General features: G+C 62.2%; 2 protein-coding genes across 3 annotated transcripts; one reads left to right on the forward strand and one right to left on the reverse strand.

Moving 5' to 3' along the window:
* Positions 1-188: 188 nt before the first annotated feature.
* Positions 189-6,109, forward strand: AIP (AHR interacting HSP90 co-chaperone). 2 transcript variants are annotated; one of them, XM_082748704.1, is made up of 6 exons: positions 189-416; positions 2,964-3,143; positions 4,555-4,743; positions 5,126-5,302; positions 5,404-5,545; positions 5,789-6,109. In XM_082748704.1, exons 1-6 carry the CDS (start codon positions 318-320, stop codon positions 5,992-5,994), a joined length of 993 nt encoding a protein of 330 aa, XP_082604830.1. In that variant the 5' UTR covers positions 189-317; the 3' UTR covers positions 5,995-6,109. The 2 variants fall into 2 exon arrangements, with proteins under 2 accessions (XP_082604830.1, XP_082604831.1); XM_082748705.1 differs by having other exon boundaries at positions 191-416; positions 5,404-5,537.
* A 598-nt stretch (positions 6,110-6,707) lies between these two features.
* Positions 6,708-20,158, reverse strand: PITPNM1 (phosphatidylinositol transfer protein membrane associated 1). Its single transcript, XM_082748703.1, has 24 exons — positions 19,937-20,158; positions 18,857-18,975; positions 17,145-17,359; positions 16,933-17,054; positions 16,501-16,725; positions 14,696-15,022; positions 14,524-14,619; positions 14,334-14,441; positions 13,466-13,527; positions 13,115-13,365; positions 12,612-12,801; positions 12,403-12,510; positions 11,997-12,154; positions 11,705-11,910; positions 11,059-11,229; positions 10,231-10,395; positions 9,862-10,010; positions 9,645-9,755; positions 9,123-9,239; positions 8,806-8,954; positions 8,567-8,716; positions 8,283-8,466; positions 7,858-7,986; positions 6,708-7,213 (listed from the first exon to the last, which is right to left on the reverse strand). Exons 2-24 carry the CDS (start codon positions 18,932-18,934, stop codon positions 6,950-6,952), a joined length of 3,735 nt encoding a protein of 1,244 aa, XP_082604829.1. The 5' UTR covers positions 18,935-18,975; positions 19,937-20,158; the 3' UTR covers positions 6,708-6,949.
* Between the last annotated feature and the right edge of the window lie 666 nt (positions 20,159-20,824).

Consider the following 20,824-nt stretch of genomic DNA (forward strand, 5'->3'; position numbering starts at 1 on the left):
GACAGGAAGGCTAGGGAAGCCCCGCCCGGCCCCGCCCAGCCCCGCCCGGCCCCGCCCGGCAGACCCTGGCCCCGCCCCTCCGATAGGCCTCCCGGGAACTCCCAGGTCAGACCCGCCCCTGGTCACACCCGCGCGCTCTGCCGCTGCGCAGACAACCAATCACAGGTCACCTCTACGTTTCGTCCCTTTTTGGCGTCTGCCCTCAGCCAAAATGGCGCCATCTCGGAAGTTGCCGAAGCGCTAGAAGTTGCCGAAGCAGGTCCGGAAGCTGCCGAAGGAGTCCGGAAGTTACCGAAAGAGAGCAGCGGGGAAGAAGGATGGCGGATATCATCGCAAGACTCCGGGAGGACGGGATCCAAAAGCGTGTGATACAGGAGGGCCGAGGAGAGCTCCCCGACTTTCAGGATGGAACCAAGGTCCGTACGTAGCCCCCTCTCCTCAACCCTTCTGCGGCGCGGTGCGCATGCGAGGCGGGAGGAGGCCTTAGGCGAGAGGTTGCGCATGCCCAGATAGCAGCGGTCGGTGACTCTACTGCTCACATGCTGAGCTCGACGCTGGTTGGTCTGAATATAAGTAGGGGGTGAATTTAGCTGTGTCTGCCTCGCCCCGTGGCTTGGCCGTGTGGCCGCATTGGTCCGCGAAGCCGTCAGTCATCCTCCGAAGGTTGAGGGGGTTTGGCTTCGGTGTTTGCACATACCGGGCGCTGGAGGAGACCCAGAGCGGGAGACCTGGGACCTGGGAGGTCCTCCGGGACTGGGGAGGAGGTCCCGGGGCCTCTGGGTTGCAAGGTTCAAGTTCTTTTATACATGGGAGAGCCTTCTGAAAACACTTGGAGCGGCTCCCGTTGTTAGATGGGGAAGGTGAGGCCCTGGAGTGCGCAAACCCATTTCCAGAGGTCAGGTCTGCCAGACTGGAACTCCTTGGCAGGGGTTTGGACTGCGCTCGGTGATGTTGCTCAGGACAGATAGGGGCTGGGAAATCAAAGACCCCACCACCTTCCTCCTTTGTCTACCCAGGCCTCTCCAGCCCCCGCCTCCTACGTCTCCAGGCTTCCCTGTTTCTGCTCGTGCAGTTCCCTTCTCCTGGAGGGCCTTTTCCAGTTGCCACTTGTCTGTAGAGTCAGGAGCTTCCCAGGGGCAGCCCCTGGGCCCAGCAGAGCAGTCACACAGAACATGCATATTGAACGAATGACCCAAGATCCTGGCCTAGACTGGGACACCAAAAGCCAGAGCGGCTGTGAGTGAATGCATTGTCTTCGAGCTACCAAGGTCGGGCAGGTAAAGATCCTAGGCTGGCCCAGTGCGAGTGCCCTGAGAGCAGAGGGAAGCTGCATCGTTCTGGCCATCGGGATCTTTTCAGTGTGGAGAGAAGAAGTGTGGTTGTGTGCGTGCCCCCAGGAGCTGGGGGTGGGGGTTTGATGGCCTTGAAGAAGGTCCTGGCAAAGGAGATGCTGGATGGAACAGACCGCATAAGGAGAGACATCATAAAGATAGTGAAGATAGGAGAACAGTGGCACCAAAAGTGAGGGACAGGTAATACCAAATAACAATCCCTAGCGTAGACTGAGGGCTCACAGTGTGCCCTGTGCTCAGTACCACACAGGCTTATTTCCTTTGATTCCTGCGATGCAGGAGATGTAGGATGGGTACTATGGGGGCCTCCACTGTACTGATTTGGAAACAGAGTTCAGGGGTGCGGCCTGGTGTGGTGGGCAAGAGCGTGGGCTTCTCTACCTATATCCTGCCAAGGGTTCAGTCTTCGGATCTCCTGTCTCTGCACTCACCCGCAGATGCTCTCCCCAGGCTCATCCCTAAAAAACCCTCCATGCCCGGACTACTCCCCCAGGTGTATTTCTGTCTGCACCTCTTTCTTAAACCTGATATCCAGCTCCCAACTCACCGTCACCCCTTGGATTTCTGGTTGGCTCTCAGACTTGACTTGCTGTGCCCAGTCCTTCCCCATCTCGGTGAAGGGCACCTTTGGCCTTCTGATTGCTCAGGCCAAATCCTTCCCAGTCTCCACGGCCCCTCTGTTCTCTCACGTCTTGGGAATGCACCCAGGATCTGACCATTTCACACGATTGCTCCCATTGCTGTCCTGGTTCAGGCCTCTGTTGTCCCCCACAGGCCTACAGCTCTCACCTTCCTGCATCTGCCCTCACCCCCCTGGAACGTGTTCTCTCATCTTGGCAGCAGTGGAACCCAGGTCAGATCCTGTCCCTCCTGTGTGTGGAGCCACCCAGAGGAAAAACACGATGCCCTCACCATAGCCTCCAGGCCCTGCGGGATCCGTCCCCTTGACTCCGGTGACCCCGCAGTGCCAGTTCACTCTGCTTCTGCCACACTGGCCTTGATGCCTCTTGAACACACCACACCATCCCCTGCTGTTCTCTTGGCCTAGAAGGCCCACACCAGTATCCTAGCCTAGCCTCTGTCTGGCGTGCTGTCTCTCTTCCTGTCTAAAGATTGCTGCCTAAATGTTGCCTCCTCAGGGAGTGCCCACCTCCTGTGTATAATGTGGCCTGTCTTACTCGGCTGCATTTTGTTTTCTGATCCACAGCCCCTAGCTCCACTTCCACAGTGCACTGTTTTGTTTTGGCTTCATCTCCTTCCTCTAGAAGTTCCCCGTGAACTCCGTAGGCGTGGGGACTTTTGTCTTTGTTTACTGCTGTGTCTAGCACAGAGCTCAGGCTCATAATATGTGCTCAGTAAATATTTGTTGAAAGAACATTTGGTGCCGGAGTGCTTGGGAGCCCAGCCTGCCCTCCCCCTATCCGTGTGACTTGGGCCCCTCACTTCCCTCTCTGTGCCTTAGTTTCTGGCCCTGGGCAGTGGGGTAGAGGTCAGGTGGTGACCCTTGGGCAAGTCCTGCGGCCTGTGCTGTCTGCACGTTCGGAGCCAGGCTTGTTCTTGGGGTCTTGGTGAGAGCTTGTGCCTTTGTCTTATCCCACATGTGGCCTGCAGGCCACGTTCCACTACCGGACTCTGCACAGCGACAAGGAGGGCACCGTGCTGGACGACAGCCGGGTGCGTGGCAAGCCCATGGAGCTCATCATTGGTAAGAAGTTCAAGCTGCCTGTGTGGGAGACCATCGTGTGCACCATGCGTGAGGGGGAGATCGCCCAGTTCTGCTGTGATGTCAAGGTACCTGGCGTCCACCGCCTGTGGTGTCTGTCCTGCCGTTCCCTCTTCTCCATCCCAGGGCCTGTGCCCTAGCTAGGCTGCCACCAACTCCCTCTAGGGTGTCACACCAACAGGACCTTGGGGTCCTGGCCTCTTCTGCCTTCTCCTCTTCATGAGCCAGATGGCAGCCAGGGGACTGGTTCTCAAATGCAAATGACCGCACAACTGCATCTTTAATCCTCTCTGGACCCTAGTGACTGTCAGACTCTCACGTGGCCCTGCAGGGTCTGACTCATACCAGTTTTCTCCTCCCACTCACCTCCCTGCTTTTCCTTTCCATTCCCTTTTTCTTCTTCTTTTTTTAAAAAAATTAATTGTATTTATTTATTTGGCATAGATCTAGACAGCGAGAGAGGGAACACAAGCGGGGGAGTGGGAGAGGGAGAAGCAGGCTTCCCACCAAGCAGAGAGCCCGATGCGGGGTTCAATCCCAGGACCCTGGGATCATGACCTGAGTCGAAGGGAGACGCTTAACGACTGAGCCACCCAGGTGCCCCCTTTCCATCCCCTTCTTGGCCAAGATCTTCCCTCATACTTCAGAGCGAATTCCTAGGGTCACAACCTCCAGGAAGTCCTCCCTGACTGCTGGTGGTTGGCTTGAAACCCTCCTCTGGTCCTCTAACCCCTCATGCCCTGTATGGTAAGATCTACCTGGGTCTCAGCTACTGCAGAGCAAGGACTGGACCTGTTTACCTTTAGCTCAAAACGCTCGGCACCAAGACTTAGGACATGTTTGCTGGTGAGACAGACGTTACTCTAGGAATCTGCCCCCATATAGACAGTAGGGGCTGTGAGCAGAGCTGCTTGGACCGGGGTGGGGGCAGTCTGGTTTCCACCATCTGAGCAGTTATTCCTAGTGGAAGGTCAAAGGCTAGGTCCTCTATGCCTGGAGGTCTCTGCCAAGGGCTTTGAGTTGCTACCTTGGGCCGACCTGAGACAGGCCCCGAATGGGCTGGGCTGGGGCAGGAGAGAAGGAAGAGGCGCCGAGAACAGAATGTGGAGGGAGGGACCTCAGTGATGGTGAGAAGTCCCGCTTGTGGGCTACCGTCGGGGAGGAGGAGGAAGAGTCCACCGAGCTTGGAACGGCCGGGAAGCTGGCTTGACTGTGACAGGGCGTGTTCGTGTCGGCCATGGCAGGGGTGCTTGGTTGGGTGGCCAGCAAGTGTGGCAGGAGCTGCGGACTTCTCCAGAACAGAAGGCTGGGATGCCAGAGGATTCCTGAGGGAAAAGCCCTCCTGTGTGTTGACGGGACAGGGCCTGAGCCAGTTGCTGGCCCTCTCTGGGCTTCACTGTCCTTTCCCAGATGGTGATGGGGCCAGGGGGTGGGCCCTTTTGGACGTGGCAACCAGGCAACCCACTCGCCTTTCCGCAGCACGTGGTCCTGTACCCGCTGGTGGCCAAGAGTTTGCGCAACATCGCGGCAGGCAAGGACCCCCTGGAGGGCCAGCGACACTGCTGTGGCATCGCCCAGATGCACGAGCACAACTCCCTGGGCCACGCCGACCTGGACGCCCTGCAGCAGAACCCCCAGCCTCTCATCTTCGACATTGAGATGCTCAAGGTGAGAGGCTGTTGAGCCTGGGGGCCTCACGGCAGGAACAGGCCCTACCTGCCTGCGCAGGGCTGTGGGCTCCGTGGACGGACTGCTGGGCAGGAAGGTCGGGACAGGCAGGTACAGGAAGGCGTGGCGGGACTCCGGCAGTCCCCGGGGGTCCTGCCTCTGGGGCTCCCCTGCCTCCAGAGGTCTCTGTGAGGGCGGGCTTTTTGCCACCGTGTTTATGGCTCTAGTCTGGGAAGCTGGCGTGGTGCTGGGCAGGTAGGAGGTGCCACGTAAACATTTGTTGAGTGCTGGGCGGAATGAACGAGTGGTTCCGCTCCTGGTGTCCGGGGCCCAGAGGCTGAGAAGCTGAGGTGCCCCCTGACGAGGGGTCGCACTCTGGCAGGTGGAGAGCCCCGGCACGTACCAGCAGGACCCCTGGGCCATGACGGATGAGGAGAAGGCGAAGGCGGTGCCGCTCATCCACCAGGAGGGCAACAAGCTGTACCGGGAGGGCCACGTGAAGGAGGCCGCCGCCAAGTACTACGACGCCATCGCCTGCCTCAAGAACCTGCAGATGAAGGTGCGGCCCGGAGGCGGGAGTGGGGGGGCTGGCGGGGCGGGGGGAGCCTAGGGACCCGGCCCTCCGCGGCTTCTGCCCTCTCCCTGCCCCTGTGTCCCCAGGAGCAGCCTGGGTCCCCTGACTGGATCCAGCTGGACCAGCAGATCACCCCGCTGCTCCTCAACTACTGTCAGTGCAAGCTGGTGGCCCAGGAGTACTACGAGGTGCTGGACCACTGCTCGTCCATCCTCAACAAGTACGACGGTGAGCGCCGGTGCCAGCCCGAGCACACGTCCTCCCCCCGGCCGGTGCTGTGGGCTCCGTGATGCCAGTGACGGAGGGATGGTGGTGTGGGGCTCGGGGTGTGGTTGGCATCGTCAGGTTGGGAGGGGTCTGACCCGGGATGGGGGAGCCCCAGTGCCAGAAGTCAGGTCGGGCGGCTGGCTTGTCCCCCCACCCCCTGCCCTCATGCCTTTGCATGCCTGCTGCCCGCCGGTACCCCCGCAGACAACGTCAAGGCCTACTTCAAGAGGGGCAAGGCGCACGCGGCCGTGTGGAACGCCCAGGAGGCCCAGGCTGACTTTGCCAAGGTGCTGGAGCTGGACCCCGCCCTGGCGCCCATCGTGGGCCGGGAGCTGCGGGCCCTGGAGGCTCGGATCCGGCAGAAGGACGAAGAGGACAAGGCTCGCTTCCGGGGCATTTTCTCCCACTGATAGGGCCTGGCCGGCCCTGCCTGGCCTGCCTGCCCCGCTGCTGCTGCCACTGACGCCCTGCCCCCGCTGCGTCCCGCTTCCCTGTGTATAAAGGCCGTATTTATCTCTTCCTGGACCTGCTGAGCTGATCCATTGGGGGAACCGGGCTGATCACCTTGCATTTCCTGGTACTCAGGTGGTTTGGGGAGGCAGAGGCTTAGGGTTCTGATCCAAGCTTCCCATTTACCAGCTCCAAGACCTCTCTGGGCCTCAGTGTCCCCAACAGAGATGAGGAGGAGGATCTTTGTCTCAAAGGAAGTGTTTTCTGCCGGCCAGGGCCCAAGTGCCCGGGGGCCTTCAGTCTTCAGGGGGAGACAGAGGCACAGCCGGGAGGGTCCCCTAGCGTAGCTCCCCTCCAGCCTCTGGTCCCGTGGTCTCTGCTTCTGGACGCAGAGGTGTCAGCCAGAAGCTGTCTGGGCCCCTGTGAACTGAAGGGCTGACCCAGGGCAGGAGGGGTGGGGTGCAGTAGCCTGACCATTCAGGAGGAGGCCTCCGGTAGAAGGGAGGACAGAATCCTCCAGAAGACCTCCAAGGCCCGGGCACCCAACCTGGCCTTGCCCCTAACCCATTCTATGACCCTGGGCGTATCCTGGCCCCTCTGGGCCCTTCGGTGTCCCCATCAAACTGGAACCTGGGCTCGGCTGCGCTGCGGTACCCGGCAGGTGAGTGGTCAGTGGGTTACAGGTGGTTTATTTCCATAGATTTGCACGCGCTGGAAAAGCCTCCGGGCCCTTGCCGCTCCCTCCTCCCCCACCGAGGCTAGGTGCCCCCGACATGAAAGGGAAGTAACACTGAGGGGCAGAGAAAGATGCAGTTTGTGGGGTTGGGGGGCTGAGGGCCCCCCAATCCCTGGCACGTGCCACCTGGGCCCCTCGCGTCCATGAATAAATAACTCAGGGCCATCCGAGTGCGGGCCTCACTCTTCGCTGTCCAACTTGAGGCTGATGCTCCGGGCCTTGCCTCTGGCCAGGGTGGTGGGCGGTGTCCCTGGGCCCTCACGCTCCACCTGGCTAGGGCCCCTGGAGCGAAGCAGCTGGCTCTGCTTGCGCAGGAAGTCCACGGGGGCAGCCCCGCCGTAGCTGCTCTTGGCCAGGGCGGCCCTGGAGGGTCCCGTGGGGGCATGAGGGTGGGAGCCTGCCTCCAGCTGGCCCAGGTGGGCTACGTAGCCATCTGACAGGAACTGTCGGCAGAAGTGGGCAGGGATGAGGGCATGGCTGGTCTCAGACTCACATGCACCCCTTGCCTGTGGACCCCCCACCCCCACCCCACGCAGGCTCCAGGGGCAGTGCTGGCAGCATTCTAGGCCGGGCACAGTCTGACCCAGAGCCTCCTCTCAGCAGCTGGAACCCCAGATTGGCAGCCAGAGCGCCCTGGCTTTCCTCCTCGCTCTGCACCTCTCTGGCCTTCAGTTTTCTGAGGTCTTGGCGGGAAAGAACAGCAACTGACATTCAGTAAGCGCTTGCTTTGTTCCCAGCCCTGGGCATGTTTTGTGATGTCCCTGAGAGCTGGGGAGCTTGGTACCAGTCCAGCATTTCCGTTCTACAGACAGGAAATTGGGGCTCACAAAGCTCAAGGTCCATGCCCAGGGCCAAGCCAGAGGGAACCTGCGCTCAAGGTCTTGGACACACTCCACCTCTGTCATCCATCCTGGCCTGCCCAGCAGCTCCAAGCTGTTCACGTCCCTGTCCTAGGAGGAGCCCAGTCCCCTGAGGCCAGCTGGCTCTTTTAGAGTGGTCCCCTCATAGCACAGGTGGTCCTGGTGGCCTGGAACCCAGGCTCTGCTGCCCGCCGACAGCCCAGTCCCAGCCTTCCCTGGGCCCTCACCTGGCACTGAGCTTGCAGCTTCCGCACCGCACGGCCCACGATGTAGGTCTGGCTCGGGGGCAGGCCCAGCGCCGCATACACGGCCACATCTTTGGGGGACCCATAGCCAGCTACAATGTTCAGTTCCACCTGTGTTGGGAGAGGCCAGTCAACCATCCTGGTGCATCCGCCAGGCCTCCGGAGTTAGAGGGTATTGAGGGTGGGAGTGGTCGGACAGAGGCGGGGCCACAGGGTCCCATCATCAGGTCCCTGAGTGGGTGGAGAGGACTAGGGGCTTCTCAGACCACTAGGAGGCGGGGCCATAGGGCCTTCTCCAGCCAGTTAGGGTCCCCGGCCGTGAGGGTGGGACCCGGTGGGCTTCTGCAAGTCCTATTGCCCAGGGAGGGGGCGGAGCCGGGCCCTCCCCTCCCCCTTCCCAGCCTCACCTCCTGCACCAGGCTCTGCAGAAACATCGCCTTTTGGCGCAGTGGGTCGTGGGTGAGGCCATCACAGAAGGAGACAACGCCGTGAGGAAAGTTGTGCTGCGACAGCCAGGCCACCACGCGGTGCTTCTGCATGTCCGGCCGGCCGGTTACGTAGACGATCAGGTAGCCGGCGTCCTGCCAGTGCCTGCAGGATGGGGTGGAGGTCAGCTCCACCGGCGGGGGTGCGGGGGTGCAGCTGGTCACCGCAGCCAGCGTGGGGGCGGGGGGGGTGTTGCTGCTCCTACCTGACCACGTCCACGGCGCCGGCGCGCACCTTCGGGTCACTGCCCATGATGGAGACGCTGGCAGTGAAGGAGCCGTCAATGCTGAAGACCACAGCCTCGGTGCCGCGGGCCACCACGGTCAGGCAGCACTCGGCGTACGTGTGGTCGCCCCTGTGGCCCACGTATGGGGTGAGCGGCATGGGGCGGGCGAGGCTCGGCAGAGCCCCAGCCCGCGGAAGCCCGGCCCGCCCGGCGCTCACCTGACCACCATGCGCACCGGGTAGACGCCGATGCCCAGCGCGCGCTCGAGGGGCACCGGGAAGGTGAGGCGGCCGGAGCTGTTCGTGACCTCAGTGCCGAAGTGGATCCACTTGCCTGACAGTGGCTGTGTCATGATGTAGACGTCCACCTGATGGGGAGAGCAGCCCGTGGGCCTCAACCCCACGCACCCCCGGACCCTGAGCGGAGGAGGGTCTGGGCGGACTGCCGTCGGGGGTGGAGGGACCAAGAGTTCCCTGTGGGCGAGGTCGGCTCGACAGGCGCGGGTGCGCCCGGGCCCAGGCCGCCATGTCCTGACCTTCTCTCCCGTGAGCGTCACCACGTCCAGGGGCCCGTACATGAAGCGCCCGTTCAGCACCTGGGGGCGGCCCTCGCACACGACCGTGTCGCTTGCCCGGTGGTTGGAAGTGACGTTCTGGCGGGAGGAGACGGCGTGAGCCCGCAGCCCAGCCCGGACCGGGATGCCGGAGGAGCTGTTGTGGGGGACCCGCGCCCAGGCAGGGGCGAGGCCCAAGTGGTGGGCGCTTTTCCGACCCGACCTGAGGTCGGGGATGCGTGTCAACTGCGGCTCCCAGGGGACGGAGCCGTGACAGGGCGGGATTCAGAGGGTCAATAAGGTTCGGTAGGAGAGCGGAGATCCGATGTCCCAATTCCCGAAGAAAGGGGAGGAGATTCTCAGTCTCCAGGGGCGGGGCCGAGGCTCGAGGAGGCGGGGCCAGGACTGCAGAGGGCGGGGCGGCACCTGGGAAGGTGCTGGGCGGGGATGTTGCGGAGAGACGGCAGGGTCTGGCCCCTAGGACGCGAGGGGCAGGGCACATACCCGGATCTTGACCTGCGTGCGTTTGCGCTGCCACTTCTCCCTGGGGAAGGCCGGGCTGTAGATGGACGGCTCCTCGCATTCCGTCAGCTGCGGCTGCTCCTTCTCGATCACCTGTGCACGTGGGGCCACGTGAACAGGGAACCCGGGGCTGCGCCTCCCCTGGCCCGCGGCTCCCCTGGTCCAGTTCTCATCTCCCACCCCGTATCCCCGAGCCCACCTGGCGCAGGATGAAGGCCACCACATCAGCCGACTCCCAGTAGCTGGCGTGGAAGAGGTGGGGCAGCGTGACCGTGGGGAAGGCGGTGAGCGCCTCGGGGCAGTAGAGTGAGTAGTCAATCCGCTTCGTCCCCCACCAGCGCTCGAGGACTGCACGGCCACGTTGGGCAGTGAGTCAGGGGTGGCCTCCCACCTCGTGCCCACGTGTCTGGCCCCCGGGTGCTCTTTCCTCCCTCCTTCCTGCCAAGCCTGCTCTGTGCCAAGTCCAAGGTTGGGTGCTAGGGCCCTCTCATCCCAGGGCAAGGGTGTTTCAGCTGGGCTTCCGGAGGTAGAAGTGTCACCCCCGCGGCAGGGTGGCTGGTTGACTTACTCTTAACCACCTCACTGGTGGTGCTGGGGGCAGCTGGCTGGGCGGGTGGATCGGAGCCTAACTCACTGCCCTTCCAGAAGGCACCGCTGGCAGAGGTGGGTGTTGAGGGCACCAGCATCTCCAGCTCTTCCAGAAAGAGGCCTGAGTGTGTCTGCAGAGTGTCAGCTGGGGGAGATGGGCCAATATGAGCCGCGGTCCGAGCCGGGCTGCGCTCCTGTCTTCCCACCTAGGGCTTCCAAGGCAGCTGGGCCCCCCACACTCCACCATCTCCCCTGCCAGCCCTTCCCAGTCAGGTCTTGGCTGAGGCTGAAGTGCCCCACAATTAGGTGGAAATGAAGAGTGGGGGCCTTGTCTCCTCTTAGCTCCCGCTGACGGCCCATTTGTATTCCTTTCAGAACGTCTGCTTCTACCGCTCCAACACAAGCCTATTCGTCTTGTGGGGCCACATGGGTACCCACTCGCATGCCTGTGGGTATGTGCCCCACAATGATACATGAACACAAGTGTATATGGATAAGCTGTGCGCCCCTCCACGCAGATCCGGCAGTCCCCCTCACTGCAGCCGCTCCCAGACACTAGCTCCCCAGCGCCACCGGCTCCTCTCTCTAGCCCAGCCATCCCTACTGCCCCCCGCTCCTTGGCAGAGAATGTCAGAGGGTCTTGGGGATCCAGACCTCACAAAGGGCCTCCGCGGTCTGGGGATTGGTGACATGAGAGCTCATCAGTGATGGAGGAACCACCTCATGTCTTCTTGGGGGAGGGGAGTCCATTCCCATCGCTCTCGGTTGCTGCCCCCCCTTCTCCCCTTTATCTTGGCCGGGGGCGTACCCAACAGCAGGGATGAGCCATCTCCCAGGGGAAACTTCTGGTAGCGGGGCACGGCCAGTGGGGCGATAGCTTGGAACTTGGGGGCCAGCAGGGGCTCAAGGCGGGAGGCGCAGGGGTCGGCCGCGTGGAAGAGGTTGTAGATCTGCTCACAGGCCGGGCGCATCTGGGCCACTGGAACCCAGAAGATGAAGGAAGGAGGAGGTTCAGCTGGGCATACTGGGAGGCAGGGGGTGTGGGACGCAGCACCTGATGGGCTATGTGACCCAGAGCCAGCACTTTCCAAACTGCACTCCCCGGGAGGTTACCAGGGTCCGGGGAAAGTGACACAGGGTGTCTCAGCTAAGAAGAGATCAGACCCTTTATCTGCCGACGTGATTCGGGATGACGTATTTCCCCTGCCTGTCAGAGCCCTTCTCAAGTGGAGCATCGTGTATGGGCTTGAGTTCCTCCTGGTACACTTTGGGAAACTTGGCCTTGGCAAGTCCCTTCTTTCTGGGCCTCAGGTTCCCCTTCTCTAGCCAGCATCTTAGTTGGTACAGTGGGGTGTGGCAGTACTGCCAGCATCTCACGGGGGACAAAAGAGCTGGGGGGGGGCAGATGGAGGAGAAGGTGCGGCTCCCACCCCCAGCCCGAGGCGAGGGCTCACCCTCCAAGGCGGGCATCACGGTTTTGCGCAAAGCCAGCACCAGGCCCAGCGGGGAGCCAAAGAGGAAGAAGCCGGAGACCTTGAAGTCAAGGCGGGCAGCGCTGGTGGGGCCATCGGGAGCCTCAGAAGTGGCAGCAGGTGGGCAGGAGGCTGTGCTTGCCCGCCTGGGGTCCCCGGAGGAGGTGGTTGGGGGGGCTGCCTGCAGGCTGGGGCAGGGGGAGGGGTGCTCAGTGCCACTGCCTCCACAGCCCAGCACGAGCCCAGGGTGTGGGTTATGGCACAGACGTGTCACCTGTTCTGAGGGCCCTCGGGCTCAGGACTGGTCATGTCACTGGGGGTGCGCTGGGCAGGCAGGACTGAGGGTTCTGGGCTGGCCCGGCCCAGCCCTTCCACCCCATCTGCCAGGGGGTCCCGCACTGGGCCAACCTCCGGGGAGAGCAGCTCATTGGTCTAGACAAAAATAGGGGACAGAAATATCCTTAGGGTTGGAGGTGATTCAATTTCTACTGATTTGGAAGTGAGGAGAGAGGCTTGGGGGTTGGACAGGGCCTCCAGGAAAGAACTCGGGGCAGAGCCCAAGAGGGGACAGCACAAGGCAGCAGGGGAGCTGCCCGAAGAGAAGTCATTTTGCGGGGGACAGAGACCTAGAGCTGGCGAGACACCCGCCTCCCAAGCAGGCGGGGCTCGGCCCCACTGACCATGCTCCCACGGCGGCTGCTGCCCCGGCTCCCCGTGCCCACGCTGGCACTGTGGCAGAGGGCGTCGAAGCCCAGGATCCCACCGACGCCATCTCCAATCAGCACCACCTGCGCGGGGAGAGTGGCGCCCTCAGGAGGGGCTGCAGCCGAGGCCGGCAGATGGGGGGGCTTCAGCAGCAAGCTTCCCAGGGACATCCCTAAGGCCTGACCTGCCCGCAGAAGCCAGCCCCCTCAGCTGAGCGCAGGAAGGCAGCATAGGCCTGGTTGGTGCGGGCGATGACAGTGGCCACAGCGCCCTGGTATCGGGAGGACGAGGTGGCCAGCAGTGGCAGCGCAGCCAGTGGAATGTGGTCCTGGGAGCGGGACAGGCTGTCGCCGTCGTGGCTGTAGGGGCTCAGGCTGTGGGAGGAGGGGTGGTGGGTGGGTGGGAGGGCCGCTAGCCCCTCCACCGCCCGCCTCCAAATCCCCTTGGCCTGGTGGCAAGTCCTAGCACTGTGGGGAGCCTTTGTGGGAAGCAACAGCACCCAAGGGGCCCTTGTGATGGAACCATTGACTAGAAACTGGAGTTGGGCTGGGTGGGCGACGGGCCCAGTAGTCGGCTTCCTGGCCTCCTCCCCCTTTCCTCGGGGGCCCTCTTTGGTCCCGGGAGCCCCATGCGATCTGCACCTTGGAGACCCTGGCTGCCCCCCACCCTTCAACCCCTGACCAGTACTTGGAGACAAGGGCATAGGCAGCAGCGCAGATGGGCGGGCAGGGCACCAGACGCAGTGCCACGTGGCCCAAGGCCTCGGGGAAGTGGACTCGTGTGACAGCCTCAAAGGCCAGGCTCAGGGTCTGCACGTCTGCCTGCTTAGAGTTGGCATCTCCGGGGCCCGAGTCCAGGATGTTGCCGCTGTGCAGGATGAGGAAGAGGGCGTGGACTGCGCATGCCTCGGCCCCCAGCTCCCCGGCTCCGTCTGGGCCCTGTGGGGGCACAGTGGGGTGCCAGGTGTGTCAGACCAGTAGCCTGCCTGGTGGGCAGGGAGGGGCAGAATGCAGATGTGGGGTAGCTGACCAAACTCACCTCTGAGTCCCTGGGTGCTCGGGCCCCATCCCCAGTGTCTTTGGTGGCCTCAGTTCCGGGGTCTGTAGGACATGGGGAAGCGAGGGAAGGAGGCTGAGGCGCCTGTGGGGTTCCCTCCGTGTGGCACTCCCTGTACGCCTGCTTCGCTGTCTGCCCAAGAACCCCCCCCATCTTCCTCTGTCCTCCCTCCTCAGGCTCTCAGGGGTCATTTCACATTTCTGGGCCTTTGCACATGCTGGTCCTGCTACTCTCAGGGACGCCTCTCCCCACAGTGCTCTAATCCTGCCCTGTCCCATACAGTAGCCACCAGCCACGTGTGCCTATTTAAACTGAAATAAATTAAAATGCAATACAGTACAAAATTCTGCGCCTTGGTCTCACTAGCCATATTTCAAGTACTTAGAAACCACATGTGGCCAGTAGCTAGAACATTTCCATCATTGCAGAAAGTTCTGTTAGACAGAGCTAGTCCAGGTCATGATCCCAGGGTTCTAAGTTCCAGCCCTGCATCAGGCTCCCTGCTGGGCGGGAAGCCTGCTTCTCCCTCTCCCACTCCCCCTGCTTGTGTTCCTTCTCTCTCGCTGTCTCTCTCTCCATCAAATAAATAAAATCTTAAAAAAAAAAAAAATTCCTGCTTAGACATCACCTCCCACGTGAAGGCTTCCTGGACTCCAGATTAATTTCTTCACGTTTTGGGCTCTGTCTGAACTTGGAATACAGTCTAACCATCCATCTGTCCACCCCTCCTCCACTCACTATGAGCACCCTCTCTGGACTGACTTTCGATTCAGGACCCCGTTAAGCTTAAGATCGCGTGGCTCTCTGAGTGTCCAAGGCATACAGGGTGCCGGTGGCCGGCAGTCTTTACCTGGTGTCCCCTCGGCCTCCGCGGGGGAGGCAAAGGCGTCGATGAAGTCATTGGAGTTCCACTTGGTCATCTCCTTGGGGAAGACCTCGTCACTGTCCGAGAAGCCTTCTGAAAGGACGAGGGGCTGTGTCACGGGGCAATGGGAGCCACTCAGGGACACCCCCACCCCCGGCAGGGCTGTGGTGCTGACCATGGGCATCAAAGAACTCGTCCTCAGAGCTGTTCTCGGAGTCCCGGGCGATGTTCTGCATGCGCCACTCAGACAAGCTCTGGGGAGACACGCCCCCTGCAGGGCCATATCCCCTCAGCCTGGGCCTGCGGCCTGAGGGTGGCTCCTTCCCGCCTCTGGGCCCCAGCCTCACCTCCGTGCTGGGATGAGTAAGAGGAACGGGAGGAGGAGGACCACTGCTTGCCGAAACTGGCATCAGGTGAGGCGTCGGGGCCGGAGGGTGCCTCAGGGCCGTCGGGGGTGCCAGCATGGCTGGCCGCAGCCCGGGCCTCAACACTAGGCTTCCCCGGGGCCTGGGCCTCCGACCCCTCACTGCTTGAGTTGCATTTGGCCATGCGCTGTGCCAGCATGCGGGCGGTCTCTTCCTCCAGCGCCCGGATGTCAGCCATGCTCAGCTCTGTCCATTCATCCTGCCAGCACCAGGCCTGGCGGTGGGCCCGTAACATCACCCGTCGCAGACCTGCAAGTGCCCAGGCATCAGAACCATAGCCCTCCCCCCGAGTGTGAGTTTCCCTGCCGCTGCCACGGGGTAGCCACAAGCCCAGTCCTCTACACTGGTGATGGCTGCCCTGGGCACACCACCCACCCGGAGCCATAAAATAGGGCAGGGTGAGGGCCCTCTGGGAGATGGGAATAGAAACTGGCGCATTTGTCTTCTGGCTCCACCCCCTCCCTCCATCCCTGCCTCTTTTATCCCTCTGGACACCCCAACTCTGAGCACAAACCCAATGCCGACCACCTGGGAAGCTGGGGCCAAGGCTTCTTGCTGCCTTTCTCACTAGCTGCCTGCTGACTTCTTCAGAGGAGCTGACAATTAGGCATTAACAGTTAATGAAATTGTTGATAGTTAATGAAGGTGTTAATAGTTAATGGAAGTGTTGGCACTTAATGAAGTTTGTAGCGAAAGATGATACCCATTCTGGGATATTTTCATCTGAAGCAGAGGAATAAAGTTAGAAACTTCAATACCTAGGAGATAAACTAATAATGGTTGGATTATAATTAGAAACTTCTGGAAGGAAATCGATCAGAATCTTACCAGCGGTTCCATGTGGGTGATTTCATTTTCTTATTTGTGCTTTCGGGTATTTTTACAAATGCAAGCCATGGAGTCTCTACTATTCTCTAAGCTAAATTTCCTCATCTGGTTTGTAAAATGGGACTAGTGGTTCTTACCTTGCAGGGGTGTCATGGGGGTTAAAGAAATCCTGGCAGGATTAAGTGATTAGCCAGGCCCCTCCCATGTTGTGGACGGTTCTTAATGCCTGTTCTTAATGCCTGGCCCAGCCTCCTGCTCGCTCACAGAAGGGAGAACTAAGGTGCAGAGACCTGAAGCGGCTCACTGGAGGTCCCATGGAGCCCAGACCCGGGGACGCCCCATCTGAGGACTTCCCTACCAGCAGGCGGTCCACTGTCAGAGCTGGGGTATAGGGTGGGGCTGAGCTGCAGGCACTGTAGGGTTAGAAACAGGACTCCTGGATCCAGGGCCAGAGCATGGGCCATGGGAGCTGGGAGTGGGAGGGACCCCAAGAATGATGGCAGAGCCCCAGGCTTAGGCTGTACTTGTGTGTGTTGCTGGTTAGGGCTGCTGACCCTTTTGACAGCTTCTAAGTCTCCCTTGATCCACAGAACATTGGAGAACCCTGGAAGCTTAAGGGATGAAAAGCAGCCTCTCTGAATGTCAGAGCCCACGTGGACCTCAGAGATCATGTCCCCAGCTTCTTGCCCTCCTGACTCTTACCTATGCCTCAAGGCCAGGTCCCCCTGAACCCCAGCTGGGCTGGCCTGCTCCCCTCTGTTTCAGTGCAATATCGGATGGAAATGATGCCTTTTTGTTTCTGCGTCCCCAGTAGCCTGGGATCATTCCTGGCTCAAACACAGGGTGTGGGGGTCTGGTGCGTGCTGGGCCAAGGGAGCCTCCTACAGCGGGGTGCTCACCAACATCATGGATGAACTGCTCGATCTTGGCCTGCATGCCCCAGTAGCGGAACTCAACCTTGCACAGCTTATAGGCACACATGAGGGGCCCTGTTTGGGCCGCTGTGCGCGCCCAGTCATCAGCCAGCGGTCCTCGGCCGGTCTTGGCCGAGCGATACAGCCGAGGGTCCTCTTCTGCTTTGTACTCTCCTGGGGCCACTGCATCCCGCACGATGTCTATGGTGTCTGCGTGGGGGGGGGGGGGAGTTCCAGTGGCACTGGGTCACACCAGCCCCCTCCCCGCCTTCCCTGCCCTGGGATGGGGAGGGCAGCCTTCCATGGCCAGGAAGCCGAGGCCAGGAGAGAGCCTGTGACTTGTCGGGGGCTGCCCACTGAGGTGGCAGGTGGCCTAAGAGGGGCTTCGGAGTCCCCCCCACTGGCCCCGGGCCTCACCCAGGATGCGCTGTCTCCTCTCAGCTCCACTCAGGTTGAAGACGTTGGGCTGCTGCCCACCATCAGGCAGGTAATAGGTCTCTATTTCAATGGAGAATTTCTCCACAAAGGGGCAGGTGTACCTGGGCACAGGGCAGGGGTCATGGTCACTACTGTGCCCACCAGGGCTGCTCTCCTTCTTGTCACTCCAGGCCTGCCCTCCCCCCACTCACCGTGTTCGGGTGTAAGGGTAGGCATTCCAGGATTCCTCTTCCACTTGCAGGGCAGCCTTGGGCAGCAGTGCCCGGAACCAGCCTGGGATGTGGGAGCCCACGTGGTACACCTTGTGTGTGTACTGCCCACTGCCGCCGGGCCCATCGGTGTAGGGCCGGTTGGCCAGGATCTCCACTCCACTGCCCTCACCGCTGGACTCCTCCCGGCTCTTTTTCTGCACCAGGGAGGGGGGAGCGGGCAGAGCAGAAAGGGCAGCTCAGCCCCCCCGCTAAGCTCCCTGCGGTCCCCAGCTCAGCCTGGCCCCCTGCACAGTGCCAGAGCCCTAACCCCACCCTTTCCACCTCCCCGAAACCCGACCCTGGTCCGCGGCAGTTCCCGGGGGGGCGGGGGGGTCAGGACCACAGCTGCTGTCCAGTCCTCCATGGGGCCTGCAGCCCGGCACTCATTCACGCATCTGCTCTGTTCCAGGCATATTGGGATTACATTAACTGGGACCTGCTGTTGAGGACCAAAGATCCCTGCCTGTCCTGTGGGACTTCCGTCCCAGTGCAGAGAGGAACTTAACAGAAGCCAAGGACATGGTATGTTAGAAGGGGTAAATGTTATGGGAAGAAGGAAGTGCCTGCTAGGGTCAGGGATATCGGGTTGGGATTACGATTATGACAGGATGATCAGGGAGAGCCTCACGGAGAAGATAACGTGATCTGACAGTATGAATGTAATATGACTTGAAGTGGGGGAGGTAGATGTGGGGTGCGGATGGGGGCTGGGGGGAACTAGTCCAGGCGGGGGGGGGGGGGGGATGCCAACAGAAGCTTCTGAGGCAGGAGTGTGCCTCCTGTGCTCCAGGGGCAGCAAGGAGGCCCCGGAGGGTGGCCTGGAAGAATCCAGGACAGTAAAGGGGATCTGCACTTCTCTGAGAACCTGACCCCAGTCCCCTCCCTCTCTGGGACCCCAATACCAGCTCCCGCCACACCCCTTGTAGCTTAAGAGCACTCATATCCTGCCCGTTTATAGCTCCGGAGCCCGAACTCGGCCCACTCAACCCTCTGAGGCCAGATCCTGGCCGTTTTGCCTCTTGAGACCCTAACCCTCATTTCTGGGGAACGCAGGCCTCCCTGAGGCCCTGAACCGTTTTCCCTCCCTGAGAGCCTGCCTCCCTGCATTCTTCTTCCCAAGCCTGGACCCCTATCTCACCCTCTTGGGTCTCTGCCTGCCCCTCTCTGTCACAGTTTTGGGGTCTGACCCTCATTCCCATCTCCCTGACCACCAGGGGTTGTAAGGATCGTGCACCCTCTGGAGACCCCCCTCCCAGGCTTCTCTACCACCTGGCGCCCTTCCTGGCTCCCTGCCTCTCATTCTTGCCTGCTCATGCACTCCTTTCCCTCCCGCAAGGGGTTACAATTCTAAGGAGGATTAAAGGAGATCAGAAGTGGGCTGAGCATCAACCAGGGGCCAAGCACTTGGGGGATGGGGAGGCACCGCTAGGCCCTTCTGCCCCTTTCCCCACAGCCGCCCCCTCCCCACCCCCTGCACTGGAAGGGGGATTTCTCTGTACTCCCCTAGGCTCTGAGTCCTTGCAAGCCCCAGAGCGGGGTTGATGGGGGTTGAACTGGGCCCACCCCTCGTCCCAGGTGCGGCCTGCGCGCGCCTGCCACTACCCCATCATGAAGTGTGGCCCCCTTGGTCTCCTGCTTCCCACCGTCCTCACCTGGATCATGTAGAGCTGGGCCACCTGGTACTCATCCAGGCTCATGGGCAGCAGAATGTGGTACTCCTTGATGAGCATCCTGAAGGTGCTCGGCCGGCCGCGCGCGGCCTCCGCTCCGCCTGGCGCAGGGCACGGCGCGGCAGTCAGTGCGGGGCGGCGGCGCGCGGCCCCGAGCCCTGCGCGCGGGCCGGAGGGCTCGGGCCGCGGGACCCCATGCCTGGGCCCGTTACCGGGGAGGCAGAGGCGAGCCCAGCGCTGCCGCTAGCGCCGCCGGGGACCGCGAGCCGCAGCGAGGCTGAGCGCTGACCTCTTTTCCGTGCAGCCCCCGTCCCCCGCCCGCCCGTCGCCATGGCAACCGCGCGCTGACGCGGGCCCCCCGGAACGGCGGGCGCGGGCCGGCCGGCTAACGGGCCACCTTCGCCTCTCCAGCGGCGGCCGTGGCCCAAGCCCCCTCCAAATCTCTCGGGGACCCACCCCCAGGAGCCACCGTTCCCTCCTTCCTGGCCCGCCTTCCACGACCAGCCCCTGGGGGTCCGCCCCCTGCACCCCGTTTCCTCTACTTGGCGGGGTCGCATGTCCCCCACTCTCGGACATCCATTTAGAACCTTGTCCCCCGGGGTGTCTCTCCGCAGAGCAGTTCCGTGCGCCCCTCCTCTGAGCGTCTGTCAGTGTTCCCTACCCCCCGCATCTGAACCCACCTTCCAGGACCACATAACTAACCCCTCCGACCCCCAGATCTGCCTTCCCTATCCTGGCCCGCAGCCCAGTCCTCGACTTCCCCTCCTCAGCATCCTTCCTGGACCCCTGGCACTCGTCTATGCAGCTACCCCATCATCCTTCCCGGGGTCGACCCCTCTTCGGGCTGAGGCAAGAGTGGCTCCACTGGGTATCCCACGGGCCCCCACCCTGGGAGACCCGCTCCGCCCACCTGCGCCCCGGTTCCTCTGCGGGCACCCCTCCACCTCCCCACCTCGCACCCAGCGAACAGGCGAGAGGCCCCATTGTCCCCACTTCCCTCTGCTCCCCGGCGTCCCCGTCCCCTGCCGTGCTCTTGGCCCGCCCGCCAACGTCCCGGCTCACCTCTAGTTTAGGGCGGGCACCCCTCACCCGGTACGGGCGGGGGCGGACGGGCCGTGGGTCGGAGCCCGGAGCGCCCCCGGCCCCAGCCTCGGGTTCCAGCAGTGGCCGGACCCTCTGGAGGCGCAGCGAGGGCCCATGGCCCCGACCTTCCTCCGGGTCCGCCCGCCGGCGCCCCTGCCGGCCCTCCCCGAGGCCCGCCGCGTCACTGCGGCCGCCCCGCCCCTTTCCTGGGCCCGGCTGGCCCTCCCCCCTCCTGCGGGGTCCCGGCGGCCCCGCCCGCGGCGGCGGAGGAGGGCGGCCCCCGCCTTCCTTCCCCAAGCCGGCCGGGGAAGAGGCAGTTCTCCGATCGCTGACGCTTTTTTACTCCCTCTACTCTGGGATCCCCTAAGCTCTCATAGTTCCCTTCCCCACCCTCGCCCAGCCCCCCCGGGGGCCATGGAAATATGGCAGGACCCCATCCCCATTCTCCCCAGCCCTCGAACCTGAGACCCAGGGTAGGGGAAATGCCCCAGCCCGCAAAGTCTGGCAAGAAGCCGCTGGTCTAAGGCTTGCCTCTTCTGAGGGGCCGGGGTTCCAGTGCCCCAGGCTTCTAGGGTCATTCAGCTACACATTCAGGCAGAGAGTTGCAGTCACTCTGAATCCTCGGTCTGGCCCCTGAATGGGGCCCCATGACTTCCCACTGATGCCTTCCGGGTCCACAAGTCTGGCCAACCAGACCCCGGGCAAAGGCTGAGACACCTGAGGGCTGGGCTCATTGGACCACACCCAGCCAGCTAGTAGGTGCTGGGATGGCAGCACCGAGCTGGGTCTCACCCCTGCTGGAAGCCAGTCCTCTCCCCTTGGCTCTGCTTCCCACGTGCTGGGGAGAAGGAGGCAGCAGTACCCCCT

Source organism: Mustela nivalis (genome assembly GCF_964662115.1).
Source record: "Mustela nivalis genome assembly, chromosome: 9".
Lineage (NCBI taxonomy): Eukaryota > Metazoa > Chordata > Mammalia > Carnivora > Mustelidae > Mustela > Mustela nivalis.